The sequence below is a fragment of the Amia ocellicauda genome, chromosome 3, assembly GCF_036373705.1.
Source record: "Amia ocellicauda isolate fAmiCal2 chromosome 3, fAmiCal2.hap1, whole genome shotgun sequence".
Classification (NCBI taxonomy): Eukaryota; Metazoa; Chordata; class Actinopteri; order Amiiformes; family Amiidae; genus Amia; species Amia ocellicauda.
This window is the reverse complement of record NC_089852.1, coordinates 14,112,723-14,135,093: the sequence shown is the minus strand read 5'-3', so window position 1 is coordinate 14,135,093 and position 22,371 is coordinate 14,112,723. Positions and strand designations below refer to the sequence as shown.

Sequence of the window (22,371 nt, the reverse complement as noted above, 5' to 3'; positions counted from 1 at the left end):
GTTAGAGAACCAATGGCAAATTGTGATCACAATATGGTTAGCTTTGAGGCATTCTTTCAAAAAACAAGATCCAAGTCTAAAACAATGGGCTACAATTTTAGAAACGCAAACCTTGAAGGTATGAGACGGCACTTAGAAGAGGTAGACTGGAGCACATTGGATACAGAGTCAGTTGAAAATGGATGGGTATATTTTAAGAATATACTACTTGAGGCTCAGGAGCAATTTGTACCAAAACGTAGCAAATTGAGGACCAAAAAACACTGGCCAAAATTGTTTAATAGAGGTATGCAAAAAAATATCAAGAGAAAGAAAATGTTGTATAGCGCATACAAAAGAGATGGTGACGAAACAAAATACATAGAATATGTTGAGCTGCAAAGAGATCTTAAGAAAGGGATCAGGAAAGCAAAGAGGGAAATATAAAGAAACATAGCTATTGGAGCTAAAACCAATGCAAAGAGCTTTTTTCAATATTACAACAGCAAGCGGTCAATAAAGGAGGAGGTGAAACAGATAAAGGGCAAAAATTGAGGTATCTTGGAAAATGAACAAGATGTGGCAAATGTTCTAAATGAGTATTTCACAGAGGTTTTTACAAAAGAAAAAACAGATGACATGCCACAGGTTGACAATCAGTCCAGTCAAACCCTAAGAGAGATGAGGATAAATGAGGAGGAGGTACTAAAGGGACTAGCAGAATTAAAATCAAACAAATCACCTGGGCCAGATGGGATATTTCCAACAGTACCTAAAGAAATGAGGGAAATTATTTATAGGCCACTAACTCGATTATTCCAAATGACACTTAGAACAGGGGATGTACCAACTGACTGGAAGACAACAAATGTCATACCAATCCACAAGAAAGAGGACAAAACTGAGCCAGGAAATTACAGACCAATCAGTCTCACCTGCATCACTTGTAAAATGTTGGAAAAAATTATTAGACAGAAAATAGAGGAGCATCTTAAAAAAAAACATATTCTTGGAGATAGTCAACATGGGTTTAGACGAGGCAGATCATGTCTTACTAATCTATTAGAGTTCTTTGAACATGCAACTGCAGCTGTAGATCATGTGAAAGCATATGATATGATATACTTAGATTTCCAAAAAGCTTTTGATAAGGTTCCACACCAAAGAATGATCCTCAAATTGGAAGCTGTAGGCATTCAGGGTAATGTAAGTAGATGGATTATGAACTGGTTGATGTATAGGAAACAGAGGGTGTCAATAAGAGGAGTTGCCTCTAACTGGAGTGAGGTTGTTAGTGGAGTTCCACAGGGATCAGTACTAGGGCCTGTGCTTTATCTAATCTATATTAATGATCTGGACTCTGGGATAGTTAGCAAACTTGTCAAATTTGCAGATGATACTAAAATAGGTGGCTCAGCAGATACAATCTTGGCAGCACAGGCTATTCAGAGGGACTAATATTCAGTTGTGGGCCGACACCTGGCAAATGAAATTCAGTATGGACAAGTGCAAGGTAATACATGCAGGTAACAAAAATGTCCACTATAATTACACTATAGGAGGTACAGATCTAGATTAAGTAATGCATGAGAAAGACCTAGGAGTCTATGTGGACTCCTCACTTTCTCCATCCAAGCAATGTGGGGAAGCAATAAAAAAGGCAAACAGAATGCTAGGGTATATTGTCAAAAGTGTAGAATTGAGAACAAGGGCAGTAATGTTCAGACTGTACAATGCACTAGTTAGAGCTCATCTGGATACTGTGTACAGTTTTGGGCTCCACACTTCAAGAAGGATATTGCTGCTCTAGAGGCAGTTCAGAGGAGAGCAACCAGACTTATTCCAGGTCTGAAGGGAATGTCCTACTGAGAGACTGAGGGAACTGAACCTTTTCACCCTGGAACAGAGGAGACTACGTGGGGACTTGATCCAAGTCTTCAAAATCATGAAAGGCATCGACCACTTCAAACCAGAGGAGCTTTTCCAGATCAGCAGGAACACACGGACCCGGGGACACAAATGGAAATTGGGCTTCAAGGCATTCAAAATGGAAAACAGGAGACACTTCTTTACACAGAGAGTAGTCACAATCTGAAATAAACTACCCAGCGATGTGGTAGAAGCTGAAAGTTTGGGAACATTTAAAAATAGACTGGATAGGATCCTTGGATCACTTATATATTAATGGACACCAAACGAGCACGATGGGTCGAATGGCCTCCTCTTGTTTGTAAACTTTCTTATGTTTTTATGTTCTATTGAAGCTATAACATAAAATAACTTTTCTGCAAAAGGAGTGCAGTGACTCTCATGCCTTAAGCTATAGTTTTTTTAGCTGTTCAATACTAAAAGGATTGTCTCTCTTAAAACAAATATAAAGGGGTTCTAGGTCAATACAGTATGTATTTCAATAGAAATCCCCAAGTGTTACTAGATCCATGCTTACCCCCCAAATTATAAGAAATAAATATACAGTATTTATCTTAGATAGAGTATTCATATTCACAGATCTTGATATAATAATTAAATACATTATCAGATTTAGTACTTTTCAGTAAAACATTTTTTTTTTTTAATTACTGAATAAGCCTTCCAAATTGAAAAAGGACACTTCAATGTACATTTATAAGAAATTACACAATAAATCATGTAGATCCCATGTTGTATTGTACAGGCTATAAGTGCCTTGTTATACAGTAGGCATGTTGCATGAACTTAGATTTATGAGAAAGGCATTGTCTGTTGCTAAATCGTGTTACCTTTCAGGTTCAACAATATCTATAAAAATAATATATCATTGTTTTATGCTATCAATGCGCACTGGAACACCAGATAATGTTAACTAATGCATTTTCTGAAACCAGACTGTGAATCAATTGTTCAGTAATGTTGTACCAGACCAAACAATACATCCACTGATGCTTTGCTCTTGCTGGATATATTATTATAGAGTATGGATGACAGACTGGTTAAAATAGGATAGGAGATAATTGTAGATTTGTTCATCATTAACCTAAAAAAAGGAAGTCAAGCTATGCAGTAAAAGCAGTTGAGCTAGCCTTTAGGTGAACTGGTTTATCTGGAGTTCAGTGGGAATAAGCATGATTAAAGGAACTCTGTTAGTTCTACCCATAAAATATTGTATACATACAACCCATTACAAAGTATTGCATGGTGCTTTGCCTCTTCTTTGCCCTTGTGCAATCTGTGATTCATCAGTTTGGTAGCTTTCTCCCTTGAGACAATTTTGTGCAATGACGATACAGTATGTTGGATACAGATCAAGGATTAAAGATGCCACTTGAATGCTTATACTTGAAGAAATGTCTCCGACTGCATGAAGCATGAGAGTGATCAATCATAAGCACTTGTAAGCAGTCATAAGCAATTTAAATAATGTAAACAAACCAAAAAAGGATCTACAGAACTATCCCTGGACTGGCAGTTCATTTTAATTCTCAATTTGCTCCCATGGTGTGCTTTAAAAGTTTACTGGTGCCGATCTTAGATACTGTTCTGTTACAAGTGCTCCGATATGGCATGATGCTCTTTCCTAAAGTTTTAATGAGTGAGCAGAGTACATACAAAGATAGACTGATGAAAAATTAATGACTATCTGACTTGAAATGGCTGCCCGTGGGATGTCATTAACTTTTTCTTTTTTCTTTTCTTTTTTATTACTTGTTGCTAAGGCTGGTCAGAATCTGCCCAGATGTAAAGATGCTGCACATGAAATGGGGAAAAGGAACATCTACAGGTTTTCAACAGATGGTTTATGGAAGTCTCGATGACTCTGATCTGGGGTTGAAATAGTAATACACAGAATGCATACGGCATGGGTAGGAAGATGTAAGACTGAGAGTACATTCTCAAGCCTTACAGAAAATATGTTTTATATGTATGTTCTACGTGCCATGCAGGTAAATAATATTTCAGTTTGTTGGGGGGAGAGCGAAAGAAGATATCAAAAATTAGTCACTGATCTTCTGGCTTGCATTTGAAAGTGATCACTGTTTGACTATGCTATGAAATGCAGGTGAGTTATCTAATATGGAAATCAAACTGGATTTGGTTGCAATAACTGATAGTGAAAGAAGTGCAGGTAGTAAATACAAGAATGTGCTTCAACTTTCCAATTTAAAACATTTAAATGAACCCTTTCTGTGATGTTAATCCCACCGTGTATTTAATCAGCATCAGAGATTACACAACTGTGGGAGTACTTTCACTGGGTGTTGTTGCAGGGTGGTGATCAATTTATCAAATGAGTCCCTCTGGTTTTACTTTCATAGACTGTACAGATCTACATAGGTTACTGTCAATACTAAATCTCTAGTACTGCCATGTAAAAAAAAAAAACAATGTTGCATTCACATGTATACATTGAGATGTGCCATGTATGTAGCATTACAATGTGCAGGTTACACATCATTATGCATCACAACAAGCATCGCACTCCTTTGTGTCTCCCTTGTGACCAGTCCTGAAGGCTTTGAGAGGTAATATTTATACTGCCTAGACATAACGTAGACTCCCTCTGTGCAATCGAGAGATTGAATGATGTGCTTTGTATGTTGTGTCAATATACAACGGTCACAACCATTTGTGCATAAGGTGTATGAAATAGTGTCTCTGTAGGCAACATTTAGACCTTGTTTTCCCATTCCACCATGAATGTTTGTAATCGTACTGTGCAACTGACAGGTGAGTCCAACCTCTGATTTGATCCAGGCCCTAGCCTACAAATAGTTATCAGAGCCACTGCATGTGCTACTGCTTATATAATGCTGCTCTTATAATGAGATAAATTAATGATCATTCTCCAAAACAAAAAAGATCCCATAGTTTATCTAGTAGTACAGATGTACCTTAATCATCTGTCGATCACAGTTGGAATTAATTATACACTTCTCTGGAGCAATTTTCTGTAATTAGTTACAGCTTTCCTACAGCTTTTTCAAACCGCCTTTCCCAAAATACTACACATTCTCCCAGACTAAGGGGCAACAGCATGCATGTCTCCTATTAGCTAAACCCTAACATGCAGTGTGTGCACTCTAGATGTTTAAACAGAAATTAACAAATATTTGTTAATAGGCCCGGTCAAAGTGACTGATGATTTCTCCTCTGATTGTTTCATTTAATGCTGTCGTAATATCCTTAAATGAGAACACCTTCGTGGAGCTCGAGTCCATAGAACGAAACAGGAAGTGTATCTGATCGTGGGTAGAACTCTTCAGGCATTCACTCTGCTCCCAATCCATAATTCATGCCACCTTCAGCATTACTTAACTCCATCAACAGAAGTGTATTGCAAAGTAGGACCACTAATGTAAAATTAACTGCAAGATAAATAGAGAGAGAACTGCAATCACAAGCAGGATAAGCAAATAAAAGAACTAGGGATTTAATCACTGGGATGCCTGACAGCTTTATAAACATAAGAACATAAGAAAGTTTACAAATGCAAGGAGGCCATTCAACCCATCGTGCTTGTTTGGTGTCCATTAATAAGAAACAAATGGAATCCAAGGAGCAGCACTATGCAATCTTTGAGATCATGTGTGAGAAGATGACAAATTTGGGATCTGCCAGTGACAGAGGTAGGGGGAGAGTGGCTCCTTTATGGTAGCAAGAGGAATATGCCCTGGGTCTGGAGCTTTCACTCAGAGTAGAAGTGTAGAGTTAGCAGCTGCCTTGAGGAAGAAAGTCACACAGCTTTGCTAGAATAGAAAATCTGTGAGGAACTGGAAATGTATTGCACTTTTTTCAATTGTGTTTTAACAACCTATAATAATGTATAATAATGCCTCAACAGTACAGATATTTCCCAGCTCTTTTGAATTGTGTGTGACATTACTTTCTTTTTTTTCTTGTGCTTTTGTGATCTTGTCTACAAAATAAACCAAAAGTCCATTCCATTCAAATCCATTTACACATCCAGGATTTGACTTGTAACTCCCCCCTTGGCAACATCATCATTACAGCAAGTATCAGTTCATATGGGTAAAAACTTTTTTTTTAAATGTCCTCTCTCAGCGGGATCTGCAATTCTGGGGACTGATGGCAAATTCCTGTGAAGGAACTCGTCTATGCTGCAGCTATACTGCATGTAATAGGTCAGTCCCTGCTTCTAAGAGCAATGCCTCAGAAAATGAAAAGATACGTGCCAGCCTAGGCTTTATTACAAAAAGGAAAATTCATTACTTTGAATTAAGAATGTTTGATGCCTAGGCGAACTATAGTTTTAAAAACCTAATGCACTTGTGAGGAAAATCAGGCATATTTTACTGCTTTTTCACGGGAACAATCAATAAAGACATTCTCTGCAATGCACAATCCATTGCAAGTAAGTGTGTCTAATTAGGAGAGCTGCCTGGATTCAGATAATGGAAGTCAGAGCCCACAGATGGGTAAACTATTTAGATCGATGCTGAGACACTGAAGGGAAGATGCAGGGTATTGGAATATAAAACGGCGTGTTTACACAGCTGTGCATCTCACTAGGGGGCTTAAATAAATACCAAACATAATCGTGTTGCACAAAATCCTCGTCTATTTTTCATATCAGATTCTATTGCACATTATTGATTAACTATGGCATAAATCAACTGAGGGTAAAGAGCTGTTTTAAGCAATTACCATCACTATAGATACCACTTTGCAGTAACTTATATTTACAAGTATAATTTCAACAAGTCGTTATTGCAGCAATTCTTGACACCAAGTAATGTACCTATTATTGCTGTTGTTGTTAAATTATTATAGGCATACTTGTTCTGCAGATATAATGTCTTGTAAAGAATATGTCATACATGTAATTCTAAGCCACAGTGCAGTGCAGGACATCGGGAGGAATCTGAATTTTTCTTCTGAAATCACAAATCCAAATGATGTAACATTGACCTAATACATCCAATCATAATTATGTGAATAGCAGTGTTTAAAACCCAATGTTTGTTACTGAGTGAAGCTCTCATTTCCCGTGTGATAACCATTCCATACTCACGTTACAAAGAACCTATCCCTAAAGGAGGACTGTTTACTGCACAGAATATCTGAGGGCTGTGGAACTGAAGTTCTATCCGTTTGACCTACCTGCTTCCCGGGAGAGCTGGGTAAAAGCTTCGACGCCTTTCTCCCCATAGCTGCCTTCCGAAGCCACAGTGGACACATAGTTCCACCCCATGGCCTTCACAATGTCCACCATGGCCTGTGCTTGGAAAGAGTCAGGGGGAACAACTCGGGAGAAGAAATCGTACCGCCGGTCATCGCTGAGCTCTGGGGCTGTGGAAGCGTAACTGATCTGGGGGATCTGTGTGTTGAAACAAAAACAATTGTCATTAATCAAATCCTTTCTACAACAAACTACTCATCACTAGTTTGTCTTAACTGGCAAAGTTTTGAAGTTTTGCTTTTAAGTACATATAAGGAAAATTTAGTTCAATTATTTCAGATCCTTTCTATCTTCCCTCCTTCTTTTCTTGATTATATAATATCCTACCAAACCCATCTGATATGTTCACAACCTATGCAATACTAAGCCCTTAGTTTGTGGGAAAAAAAATAATTTTGGACTGAAATTAAAAATCCACATGTTCTCCAACTTTGAGATGTAGAATTTAGCCTTTAACCTGCTATACGTGAGTGAGTTGCAAGCTAATTGGCAATTAAGCCACTTAGGAGATCAGTTAAATTGGAACATGTTTTACCTTTTAGCTTAAGAAAAGAATAAAAGCATCTGTAGCATCTACACAAATAAGTAAGACTCCGTAAAACATATGAGGCAACTCTGCACTATTTTTAACCAGACATGTAGATGCTGTTTTCTACCAAATATTTATTATGAGTACTTTATATAATTTTGCTCCACTCAAAATCTATTGATCCAAGAGAGAGCAAAATAATATTTGCATTTAAATAAGTAATTTCCCCAGCATACAACATCTTATCATTTTCTTAATAGGAAAAGTCTATCCTCATAACACAATAGAAAGACTCTTCAGTCTACCATAGCCTTGAATTTAGAAGCATTCATCAGAATGAAAATTTCCACACAGAAAAATGTGTGTGTGTATATATAAATATATATGGGTTACATTCATGAAAAGGAATTCCAAACAATGTAAAATGTAATAAAACTCATTTCTTTCTTAAATGAAAGTTGCTCCAAGGCATTTCATATTAACAATAATGAAGTCATAGGTGCCGGATGATGGATGACTAACACACTTTTAAATTAGTTTTGGCCCTTGACTTCACCTCTTGTAAAAATTATTCATGTTTCTGATTAATCATCAGTTAACCATCATATTCCTACACTCACTGTGCAGCATTACACACTAGACCAGCCCGAAAGGTTAGCCAGAAGAGTGTTAGTTTTGTGTCTGTATACCTCTGACATCCTGCAGATAGTGACAGCTTGGAGTACAGGTGTATTCAAATTCAGCTTTATTGGAGGTTATCTGAAATTAGCTTAGTGCCAGCAAATCGGATCTTAAATTATCACTCTAGATCCAGGCCTCTCTGAGCTTTACATGTACCTGAATGTTATTTTCAATAATGACAAGCCCAAAGCAGGATTCAGTGGAAGACACACAGTAGTATCAGTTTAATTGTGTTAACTGCTTAAAATGAAAATCTTTATTTGCCTGTTTTAATGTTGCCCATAGTGTCTGAAAGGTGATTAAATTGTGTATCAATGTGTACCAAAATACGTAGGAACTATGAAATAGTGTATGGCTAGATTTTTGGATGCATGGTATTATAGGGTGAAGATTATTCAGAGTCTTTGTCCCTATATCAATAGTCTCTTGCTATATGTATATGTATATGTATTTTTATATATAGTTATATTTTGTGTATATATATATATATATATATATATATATATATATATATGTATTTTTATATATAGTTATATTTTGTGTGTATACACTCACCTAAAGGATTATTAGGAACACCATACTAATACTGTGTTTGACCCCCTTTCGCCTTCAGAACTGCCCTAATTCTACGTGGCATTGATTCAACAAGGTGCTGAAAGCATTCTTTAAAAATGTTGGCCCATATTGATAGGATAGCATCTTGCAGTTGATGGAGATTTGTGGGATGCACATCCAGGGCACGAAGCTCCCGTTCCACCACATCCCAAAGATGCTCTATTGGGTTGAGATCTGGTGACTGTGGGGGCCAGTTTAGTACAGTGAACTCATTGTCATGTTCAAGAAACCAATTTGAAATGATTCAACCTTTGTGACATGGTGCATTATCCTGCTGGAAGTAGCCATCAGAGGATGGGTACATGGTGGTCATAAAGGGATGGACATGGTCAGAAACAATGCTCAGGTAGGCCGTGGCATTTAAACGATGCCCAATTGGCACTAAGGGGCCTAAAGTGTGCCAAGAAAACATCCCCCACACCATTACACCACCACCACCAGCCTGCACAGTGGTAACAAGGCATGATGGATCCATGTTCTCATTCTGTTTACGCCAAATTCTGACTTTACCATCTGAATGTCTCAACAGAAATCGAGACTCATCAGACCAGGCAACATTTTTCCAGTCTTCAACTGTCCAATTTTGGTGAGCTTGTGCAAATTGTAGCCTCTTTTTCCTATTTGTAGTGGAGATGAGTGGTACCCGGTGGGGTCTTCTGCTGTTGTAGCCCATCCGCCTCAAGGTTGTACGTGTTGTGGCTTCACAAATGCTTTGCTGCATACCTCGGTTGTAACGAGTGGTTATTTCAGTCAAAGTTGCTCTTCTATCAGCTTGAATCAGTCGGTCCATTCTCCTCTGACCTCTAGCATCAACAAGGCATTTTCGCCCACAGGACTGCCGCATACTGGATGTTTTTCCCTTTTCACACCATTCTTTGTAAACCCTAGAAATGGTTGTGCGTGAAAATCCCAGTAACTGAGCAGATTGTGAAATACTCAGACCGGCCCGTCTGGCACCAACAACCATGCCACGCTCAAAATTGCTTAAATCACCTTTCTTTCCCATTCAGACATTCAGTTTGGAGTTCAGGAGATTGTCTTGACCAGGACCACACCCCTAAATGCATTGAAGCAACTGCCATGTGATTGGTTGGTTAGATAATTGCATTAATGAGAAATTGAACAGGTGTTCCTAATAATCCTTTAGGTGAGTGTATATATATATGTTTGTTTGTTTTGTTTTTACCCTTAGTTGTCTCGCTGACACACATAAAACAGGTGTGATAGTGGAGGAGTTGGCTCTGTCTGTTTGTAGACAAAAGGGAAACAGAGAATGATTTGGAAGATTACTGTGTTATGGCCCCTGCTTTGGGTGACTTTGCTTCTGGTGCTTATGTGAGCATTGACTGGATGAGTAACTGATTCTGTATAATCATTGTTTGACTGGCTTATTTTGATAATGAGCATGGAATTCAACTCTTGTAATACAAGAGGGTCGTTGAATGTATAATTGTGATGCTAGGAATCTAGGTATACTAGGGAGATGCTTTGTCACAGAACATTGGAATTGTCAAGGTACAGATGCACTCTAAATACTTCTTGAGCAGAATAAAACAGTGTAGTGGGATATAAAAAATTAATAACTAATGTCTGGAGTTGAAAAATCATGCTGTGATTTTTTTCTGTTTATGTAGCACAACCCTTTTCATTGGTTATACACATACAGCACTGTGCAAAAAGTTTTAGGCAGGTGTGAAAAAATGCTGTAAAGTAAGAATGCTTTCAAAAATAGACGTTAATAGATTATATTTATCAATTAACTAAATGCAAGGTGAGTGAACAGGAGAAAAATCTAAATCAAATCCATATTTGGTGTGACCACCCTTTGCCTTCAAAACAGCATCACTTCTGTACAATCAATGCACAGTAAAAAGGTGGGTATATGGGAAAGTAAACTCCATCAAGAGTTATTTGAAAGATTAAACACTGCACCTCTCTATGGTAATGCATAGACTGAGTGTGAGTGAGATGTAATTTTATTTTCTCATGATGCATTTAGTTCCTTTTTGATTTTTCCCCAAAGCTGGAAGATATTTCCTTTGCCCATGAACTTCCGAAGAGGAAATGTCATCAAGAAACAAAAACAGTGGCAGCACGGGAAGGCGTTGCTTATCCAGGGCCCTGTCCAGATCAACTACTAATTTTGGCATCAAGAAGCATCGCTCTGCTCAGGAAACTTTACTGAAGTAGTTGATGAAACATAGAACTCCTATCTATTAATTTAAGAATTAATAATTTATGTTTACTTCCAAGAACATCCGGGCAGAAGCGTTGGGTTCGATATTCAAGCGATCACACAGAATGTGTATTTGTGAACTTTGTATTTGTCTCCTTTGCATACCACAGCTGGTCAACACAATTATGTTTTAATCTGAACAGGGTTTTCTGGGAGCAGTTATAATTAATCAGATTAGTTGAAATACAGATGCTTTTATTTACATTAATTGCTCCATGCAGATTTTTTCAGTTTTGGAATACAGTGAAAATGACCCATTCAGTTAAAGACTGACTGTGGCCAGTACTGTAAGACATTGCTTTATTATGTTATTGTTGTTGCGTGACAGATGGTAATACTTTAATTTTGTGCATCATTTGAATTAATTGAATTCTGCAGAAATTCTACTTTTTAAAGATGTTCTGCAGGTTTTCATCACAAATCTGCACTCGTGGATTCTGTCTGGCCCAACACGTTATCATAAAAGCTCATCTTCTATAACCATTTAGCATATTAGACTGTTTCAAATGACCAATTAGGACTATGTTATTTGCTAAGTAAATGTTTATTTACTCCTTCCTTTAAAAAGCAATATGGTTAGGTTACAAAAAACAACAACAAAAAAACATCTGAATCATTCTGAAATAACTGCATGGTGTTCTGAAAATCCCAAATTATATACAATAAATAGTTCTTAATTAAAAGGAACTGCTAAAATATTGGAATAAGTGATCCCAAGAGCTAAAGCCATAATCCCCTTCTGAATCCATTATTGATATGAATACAATTTGTTTCTTCACTATTAAAGTTTTAATGTTTAATGAAACCATGGAAAAGTATCAGGTAAAATAAAAGCATAGAAAAACGTTATGTTAAAGTCACACACATTCAATATTGAACTTTGTCTAATATTTGTATAAATAGAGTAGCAACAGTTCTTTCTGAAATAAGACACTCCTTAGGTCCAAATAGACTGTTTATCTGCAAAAGGAGGTATAAAAACCTTGACAAACTAGAAAATTACTTTTCTGTTCATGCTCCCAAGGTTTCCTGTAGAAACGAATTTTAAAACAGAAATGCAGCTTTACTTGATCCTTGCACAGGCATGGATGCCTGCACAGACTCCAGAAGTTATTTTCTATCCCCTTAAGAATTCAGTAATTCACTCATTTGAGCATTTTGATAAGGCTTTTTTCAAGGCCAGGTTTTTAATTAGCCTTTTGAGCTCCCTGAATTAAATGGCATGACCAGGTCTGCTCTGGAAATCAGTAAATGCATTGAAGAAGATGTTCACTGTTAAAGTAGAAAAACTACAACTACTAAAATGTTTATCCTGGAATAGTTTTAAACAGTTACAAAAAACACTATGCTGAACAATACCTAAATAAAGATGCTTGTTCTTTGTGGATTCGTGTCATAGTGACAAGAGGAAGAACAATCAAACAATGAGATGCATTTCCCACAAAAGTGTCTGCATCATGCCCTGCATGAGATTATGGGCTGTGCTACCAGTGTGTAGTGATTATAATTTTTAACTGTCTCAAGGCTACTGGTTTTAATTTGTCAGGGCATCACATTATTATTATTATTATTATTATTATTATTATTATTATTATTATTATTATTATTATTATTATTATTTTTATTATTATCGGTAATATCATATTGTTTTAATTAATTTAAATTGCTGTTCATTTTGGGACAGCTGTAATTGTCAATTTCTGTTTAAGATGACTTGCCTTGGTAACTCCCACACTGACCAAGGAAAGGTACAGAGGTCCACCTGGACTACTACCATCAAGTCTATATCTTCATATTTGTCACTGCATTCCTGGCGTAGAATCTGCCATGCTTATATGCCAGCTGCAAGACATACATGGGTCCCAATGAAGCAGTCACCCAGAGTGGTACTGTTGTCCAGACCAGATCAGTGTTTGCTCAGGACAGATCTGCTCTGGCCATGATATCACATGCTGCCTTGGCAGTGCTCCTCCAATTTGATAACTCCTAGCCCAGGTCAATTTACTGAATGTAAAACCTCCTGTATTTATGGTTAAGCATAATTCCATTTTGGTCTACTACACTTGACTATATTTTTAACACAATGCTTAAAAATAAATACAATGACTGACCCCATTTGTAGACAGTTGACTGATTTGTTATATTATTTTGTAATTACATAATATTTACTTGCCTCAATATGTATGAAGAATGAAAAATGAAGAAGTAGACAGTCTGTAAGCCTCATTCATTAGTATTTTAGTGCAAACAAATAATTTTAAAAAACTGCTACAAAAGAATATAATTATAAAAACATGCTGGCATTTAATGTCATAGAAGATACCCTATTTTTCTACTGCTCTGCAAACGATAAAACATGACTTATGTAATATTGTTATGTAACAAACACATTCTATAATCACTTCTGAAATGATGTACATCAGACCCATTCAGGCTGTACAGCACATAATCAATCTCATTCAGTTCAGCAGAGGACTACAGATGTATTTAATGTGCATATATGCATACACATTTTTAATCAAGATCTGAGGGATCTAGGCATTTCCACAATCTTCCAGTGACCATACACCATCAATCTAGTATAAAATGACATTGTGCTGTAAAGCTTTTTTCTTTGTAATACATAATTCCCATACATATTCCCAGAGAAAACTGTTTATAAATGAAAGCTCCTTTATTTCCACACAGACATACCGCAAATAGGATTGGAATTTTCCTCAGGTCTCCCTATCTCACGGTGAAATTATATCTTAGCATTGTATCACAGTGGTGTTAGCCTTGCGCAGCCAGCCACACTAGTATTTATGTCACTGTGTGGATGATAGACAAGGGGTGATGGGCACTCACGTCAGGCTTTCTTGCAAAATCCCCATTATCAGATCCCATTATCGTACCTATCAGAATGATAGAGAAGCTGAGGGAAAGGGAGCCTAATGCTGTCCTTAAGCATAACGGTGATACAAACGTGTGCATGGAATCATCAAGTGGCACCACAGTCTGGCTTTCCACTAGGTCTCTCTGAGATCATTAAATCGGGGGGCCCCTGACACAGTTCCCAGCACTGTCCAGTCAATTGTTTTAATAAACAGTAACAATAATCCCACTGCCGTGTCAAGTGACAGCATGAAAGCACTGGGTGGACGAGTAATGAACTGTTCTCCACATCAGTTGTGGCGTGTCAGGGAGCTGTCCGGTTCCCTCTCTTTCTTGTGGTTTGTGAAACTATTGTCCACTGAGGCCAATCCAGTTACTAAATTAAATGAGATCCGGGCAGAATACAACATATAGAAGAACATGCACAGTTGTCCCAAACGTAACCATGCTGGAAAAGCAAAACTGTGTTTAAAACCACTGTAAGAAAGAGTTGATGAATGGTGCCCATGTCCCAGACATCCTATTCTACTACATGTTTTTGTACTGATCAGAAAGCAGTGGCAGCTTGCTCCAAGAGTAACACTCATTTGAAATGCATAATATTTTGTTACCAACCTGGCACAACTAGGGAACCAGACAGATGTGCCCGTGAAAGTATTTATTTCAAACACACCAATCAATGGCAAATTATATTAACATAATTTATGTCTACATTTCTTGTGAGCAAAAATACATTGAAATCAACAGGGGACAAAAAAACTGGCACCATTGTGTGCTAATGATCATTCTTATATTTTTTATTTTTCTTGCAGACTCCAACAATTCTCTTTGAATTATTTATATATAATAACCTTAATGTTCAGGGCAAATGAACAATCATCAAATTAAGTGCGGAAGTAATGAACATTAGCTGTATGCTGAATGCCTCTTTTTTTTTTTTTACAGTGTAACTTTAATGCAACATAGTCCAAAATGAGAGCTATAATAAAGCAGTGAACTGTGTTGAAATGATATAAGCTACAGAAGCATCCATAGCTGTAGATGATTTAAAAAGCATGTATATATATTATATTACTGTCATTAGTGGGGTACCACAGGGATCACTATTAGGGCCCCTGATCTATTGTGGTTAAAAAAGTATTAAATGTCCAGATGACACAAAACTATATGACATATAAAGATATCTGTAAATTATTTTGAGATATCTCCAAATTACTTCCTGTTCATTTAAAGATATCTGCAAATCATATCACGATATCTTCAAATGACGTCCTGTATGTTGGCTGAGATTATCACTTCCTGTTTCCTCATTCAGTTACATGGAAATGAATGAACAAGTGAACAGGAAGTGATAATCTTGGGCTACATACAGAAAGTAATTTGCAGATATCTTTAAATTATTTGCAGACATCTTGAAATATCTGAAAATATCTGGAATTATTTGAAGATATCTTTAAATATTTGAAGATATCTGTAAAGCAAATGAATTAAAGATCTCTAAATGATAATTTGGCTTGCCATACAATATTGATATGTGGACCTGGGTACACGGATGGAAACTGGATGTAGCGGGATTCAGAATGGATAACAGGAAGTTTGTTGTAGATGTTTGGAACAATCAGCCATATTGTTGAAGCCGACTCCTTTGGGAACATTGACAAATAAGACTGGATGTTATTCTCGGATCATTAACTTAATGGCTACCAAACAAGCACGAAGGGTGCAATAGCCTCGACCCATGTGTTTTTTACTTGATCCACAAACACAAGGGCAAGCTATATAAAAAACACACACTTAGACTGAAACAATAAGGTGAAGGATTGCAGCCAATTTGGATGCTAAATAGACATTAATGGACTATTGTATTCAGGTACTGCTTAGTGGACTGAACTCTTTTCCATAAGACAGACAGCGATTGATAGTGGCTGCTTTTAAATACCCCACAGAGAGCATTCTTCATGGGAGGTCACTTCTCTGTAGAACTTACTGTTGCACTGCATCTCAAAACCTTTTTATCAGATATGGGAAGTTCAGTAGAAGTAAGGGGGAAGGGGGACGGGGGGAGTGGGGGTCAATGGACGGGGATAAATACTGTGGGGAGTTATCCAACAATGCACAGAGAAAGATATATTTGTAAAGAGACTTTTTATTAAACACCCTAAAAATCTGAAAATACCATGAACTATATTAAAAAACACAAATAAATAAAGAGAACATCAAGTTATAAAACATTAATTTGCAGAGTGTGCCAACAGGATGGGAATTTACCACTTGACTAATATGGCAAATTTCAAATCCCTGCTAGTTAACATTCGTCTGATAGCATTATGGAGCTAAGCAGAATCAAACATCAAATCAAACAGCATATACACTCGCGTGCAATCACACACGTGCACGCACACACACACACACACACACACACACACACACACACACACACACACACACACACACACACTGTTTCCACAGAGTGTTTGTTATACATTCCAATGCCCTAAGGTGAAGGATGGTGATATCTTTAAGTTCATCGTTAGCTCTCAGGGTCTTTAATGCCAAGGTCTACTAGGTTGCTATTCTACAGCAAAGTTATTTTATTATTATTTAAAAACTGTTCATTTTGCTTATTGTTGGTCACCTCCATCATTTGTAAACCTGTTTGCAAAGACAATTGCCAAACAAATAGTACTAGAATGCAAAATACACTGTATCGAGTGCATTTTTCAAAGAAGAACTGTATGACTTTACCTTGTGTAGAAGATATGGATGTGTCTAACTAATTCCCCTGGATGTGTGCTTATGTTTATTGCATTTGCTACAACATAATCAAATTAGCAGGAGGAGGAGCATATATATCAGATCTTGATCATTAAGACCTCTGCAGAATAATATCATTTTATATTAAGTCATCCATAATTTTGCATGTGTGAATTACTAAAGATGTGCGAACACAACATATTGGCATAGGAAATGTTTTAATTTGAATGTTGGGATAAAGTATTACATTCTTACCTGTTTATGTAGGGTAATGAATGCAAGGAATGAGAAAAAACGAAAAAAAAAAAAAACACAACCATCCAAAATAATGAACATTGATGCATATCATTAAGGGTAATTCTCTGGGCGAGAAGAAAAACAAATAGAATCAATAAAGCTGCAAGACTGAATGCACGGCTTAAACTCTGCAATAGGAAACAGAGAAAAGGCTCAATACGTCACTTAAATTAGTAAGATGTTCATCTCAATTGTGCAATGAATGTGCCATTTAATGTGCCTATCTCAGTAAGTTGCAACTGCTTGCATTCTCGTCAAAGAGAAAGAGTCCAAATTGTTTGCAGTAATGCTCCTTATGAATCCAGACCTACTTACCGCATTGCAGCCATGCCATAGATTAAAGCAGCCCTTCTAAGCCAGCAGCTAACACAGCAGACTGTCCACAACAGCAAATACAAGTATGTTTGGATCAAAGGGATCAAGATCAAATCATACCTGTAAACCAGCTCCCCTACTTTTCTCCCAAATACCCACAATTACTTATTTTTAACTTCTCTGTGTGTCGGCTGGTCCTATGTTCAGTGTAATGTGCATTTGCCTGAACACATTATTAAAACCTACATCCAAATTTGCAAGAAAGCCCAGTATGCTATATGGTGCGGAATTGACAGATTGAGGCTTAAATCAATTCAGTGGCAAGTCCACAGAGTTAGTGGTGTCCAAGTTCATCCCAAGAATGCAAAATCTGGCTTGTTGCAAAAACTCTCAAATGACAACCGTGTGACATAATCCACTAATATGATTGCTCGTCTTCACAATCAGACCTCTTGTTTATGCTGTTAGAGTTTGCATTTTCATTTTAGAGTTCTATACTGTGGATTCCATATAAACTCAGTAAACATGGCAAGATCCCGGATGTTATATATATATGTGTGCGTGTGCATGTGTGTGTGTGTGCGTGTGTGTGTGTTCAAATGTTAAAGGGTTAGGGATCCTCAATAGGTTCTATTTTATTTTGCCCCTAATGTTCACACTGTCCTTACCATTGTGAAAGTTTACCATGGTAAATTTAATACAGGAAATTGAAAAGGTCCTGTTGTCAATTTCCCAAGGTAAACTTTAATAAATTATGTAACACTGAAAGAGAAATATTAACAAAAAAACATCTAACAAAAAAATATGAAATAACACTATTTAAAATGGGGAAAAGGGAACAAAATTATCTTGGTACCTGTTAAGCATTGCCAATATGTAATGCATGAGAGACTGGCCAGACTAAAGATTTCTGGAGTTGTATGTGGAAATGAAGGATAAACTCCCCAAAAAAATCTGAATTCATATAATGAAGTGTATAAACATGAATACATTTCCATCTAGATAAGATAAAATTCCACATTACAAGAAATAGACTAACCGACTCAGCAAAATTCACACAAGTACATTTTTTTTATTTATTTATTCATAAGTTTGATCAGAAACACACACTAAACGTTACATGTTATTTCAGAAATCAACTAATGTTCCTTAAGTACTGTTCACATATAACTTGTTTGCATTGTTACAATTCATGTGTTATTGTCATGGGTCAGCCCAGACTTATGTAAATAATGTATTCATACTGTGTGCAAAAATGAATGGCAGTGAATTTGACTACAGGGTATTTGGCTGTTTGAAAAGATATGTTCTGCAACACATTATTTAAAGAAGGACCTGAGAATTCTGGTCTCATGGTTTTAATTAATCATATCATGCTTCTCTTAGCATGTTATAAGTGTACAGGTGTACAAACTGGACACAGATGTTTAAATGTTGGATGAGAAGCAGCTGGAGTATGGTATCAAGAAAAGAGGGATTGCTAAACTCTACTGAAGGAGCACATCCATACACAGAGTTTGACAAATTGTTATTCTTTGTGTTTAATTAGCAAAAGTATTGAGGTTAAGTACAGTATGTTTTTGTGAATTTTCTTTTGCTTTGTGTGTTTGTATCTTGATGTGTATATGTACGTAAGCATGTCTTCCATTTGCACTAATGTATTGTGTTTCCACCCACTATAATCCAGTTTTACAACAGGGTACACTGAGCAATTTTTTACAGATAATTTCCTATACCAAGTAATACTGAGAATGTGTAACCATCCAGACTCTGTTAATGTGTATCCAAAACTATTCAGTGATTTTATGCATATTTAGGGAGATCAGCAACTGCAGCAATAATCTCAAGGGAACTCATCCATCTTTATTTCTCCTCCGTGAGTCAAATTTGGCCTACTGAGGGTCACATCGTACTGCGCATTCAAAGGTCACTGGGCTGACGATATCAATAAAACAGAAAGGCAGGTTTTTCACCAGGACCACAATTACATTGATCCGAAGCAGGCAAGCACCTGACTGACTGAATATGAGGTGCAAACAGAAAGTGAATGGATTCGGAATGAAATAGGCTCATTGACATTTAGATTGACATTCTCGTCTTGTGACAATGCTGGGTGGCTCAATTCCATTAAGTTGGGGAGTAAAAAGCCAGCAGGTGGGAAACCTGAGGACATGCTTTGATTAATTTGATCTAAACTGAGCACATAAACTATATGCTTCAATCTGTGAGACAGTATATAAAAGTGAAAAGAACTGGTTTCTAATTGTTAGCTTGTCCTATATTTGAAAGCTATGTACAGTATATATTAACATAGAAATGCAATATACATGAGATGAACAAAGACACACAAGAAGCCAATGTCATCCAATTACTATGGTGACGGCAGCTTGCTTGAAGTTCACCCAAAGGCAAAATAAGGACCATGCTATTTTAACCACGTGTGTCCTTCTCATCTGTTACATGAAATGGTCACCCACACAATTCAGTGATCATGATGTCCATATCTATGTACACATAGACAACATAAATTAAAGCTGGATTTAATAACAAAATAATTCTAGTCCCAACCAGCAGTCTTGCACTCTCAATCTCCATTTTTTCTCCATTTCCATTTCTTCTAAAAAATGCCCCAAATCTTATTCTTACACATAAAAGTGTTTTTTGCTTGTTTTTCCAGAGGTTGTTAGATCAGTATACCCCCAGTAGTTTCAGGATTAGCTACTTAGCTCAGGACTTCCCGGTTTCCCGGTCTCCAGCATGAACCACATGGCCTCTCATTTAATGTCTGTTTGAAAGCATCTATCTATCTTACACATCTGAAGAGCAGGAGTGCCTCTCAGATGTGGAGTCTCTCAGTGGAAAAGGGACTGTGCATGGCCTGACAGGTGGATTACTGTCAGCTGATTTGCGAGACTCAGTCTGACTGCCACCTCTCCCTCAGGGTTGCTTTTAATAGGATTGCCAGTGCTGAAAGAAGTGGATGATGAGAATTAAACCTCTTTATCACAGAGGGTGCTTACTGTAGGAATCTAAGCTAAGGACCATTTGCATACTTCCACTACTTATTGCTTACTAATTGAACAGCTGCTTTTCCCCATGTGGGACACGCTGACCCCTGCTTAGCATGGCTGAACAACACAAAAGAAATACAATAGCGATACTGTGGCTTATAACATGGTGAGAGTAGTTAACAACCCACTGCTGCATTGCCAGTACAAACTCTTTCTGCCATGCCTTATCAATGCCTGTACATCTGATGTGCATTGTTTGGCTCTCTGATCCAAGAAATATCTCGCAATGACATGTGACTCTCTCCACATACCACAGAAAGATAAAGGACCATGCAATCCTATACATTGGTAGCCTCCCTGTCTGTGTGAAACATGGCAAAATTGTATCTACCCCCATGTTTTCCCCTTGAGTTTTACTTTTCAGTTGATTTACATGAAACAGCTCTAACTTAACAAGATGAGATTTTGCAAATGGTGGACTGTTAAATGTTAATTTTAAGTCAAGCTGCATGTCAGCAATCCATAGGTTGCAAAACTTTAATATTGGTCATTCCTTCCACAGGTTGAACACATACTTCTTGATTTTAGATTACGAACATCCAGCTGCAGTAGCACTCCTGATGTAATTTGGAAATGAGTTTCAAAGACAGGGAGCATAACAGCTATTAACCCTCGGCCCTCAGTTTTAGACCACTGCCAGGATTTACCAGCACATTTGTATTCTAAGCTTTCAAGAGGAACATTAGCAACCAGCAGTCTCTGCAGATAAGAAGGCGTGATGCTTGTGGAAAGCAAAATCTTAAAAATCAACCCGAAATACCACTGGAATGCAGTGCAGAGATTTAAGAGCTGGGGTAATTTGTTGTGAACCACGAATGTGGGTAAACATTCCCAGAGATAAGACAAATCCTGGACAACATAGCCTTTCAATACCATAATAAAAGCTCGAACGAACCAGCACCAAAAAACAAAAGAGCAATGTTTGATCAATGTTTGATCATATTATATGACAACTGCCATGTATTTTACCTTGGACAATTTCTGGATGAGTAATTGAAACACAACAAACAATTATTTAAATTGTATTATAGTGGATAGGCTGCCACTAAGAAGCATCAGATTCTGATTTACGATGTAGGGGCCAGATGGGGGTTTAGGGGTATAATTGGATACATGGCACAAGCAATCACCAGAGCCAATATTAGACATAAAAAAATAATAATAATTACTATGCAGAGGTCTTGATCTGAAGTTCATTTGTTAGGCCTCTGTGGTGCTAGGTTTTATTATTATGACTTACTGGAAGGAGGTGAATGGAATAAGTGATATCATGCCATTATTTTCACCTCCATGCCATTCTCAGTGCTATGTACAACATAAAACTCATTATTTTCCAACGGTACTGGCCTACACAAGAAAGCAAGCAAGCAAGAAAGAAAAACCTAGGCAATAACATTCAATCACCAGGAGCTCCCTCTTAGTTAAGCCCTTTCCAAATGTTATTAAACATTGTAGGTGTCACTTGGTTCTGGGTATTAATCTACTGAATGTTGTCAGTCTGCATAATTTATTACCTCTGCGAGTCCATTGTCACGGAGTGGATTAATCCCTCTTAATCTGATTATTTTAATTTGTTCGTCCTATATTTATACAGCATCATGAAATGGAGACACAAACATACAAGGCGCAGCTTGCTGGGTGGGAGAGAATCTTACTGGAGTCAACCTGCCTGATCTTAGGAGGCCGATGAGCAGCTCTCGGAGTAGAGTAAGCATGAGCTGCATCAAAACATCGCAGCAGCCAGCACTGAGCACCGGGGGGATTAATACATTCACGCTTCTGTCGAATCTGTACAGAGCTGCAAATAACATAAATCTGACACACGCAACAGGTTTTCTTTCTG

At 37.3% G+C, this 22,371-nt stretch overlaps 1 protein-coding gene across 1 annotated transcript in view; it reads right to left on the bottom strand.

Moving 5' to 3' along the window:
- grm7 (glutamate metabotropic receptor 7) overlaps window positions 1-22,371 on the bottom strand; it is a 240,999-nt gene that overhangs the window by 161,702 nt on the left and 56,926 nt on the right. Inside the window, exon 2 of the mRNA XM_066698280.1 lies at window positions 7,078-7,294. Within this exon, the coding sequence (XP_066554377.1) occupies window positions 7,078-7,294 (217 nt within the window). The remainder of the gene's footprint in view (window positions 1-7,077; window positions 7,295-22,371) is intronic.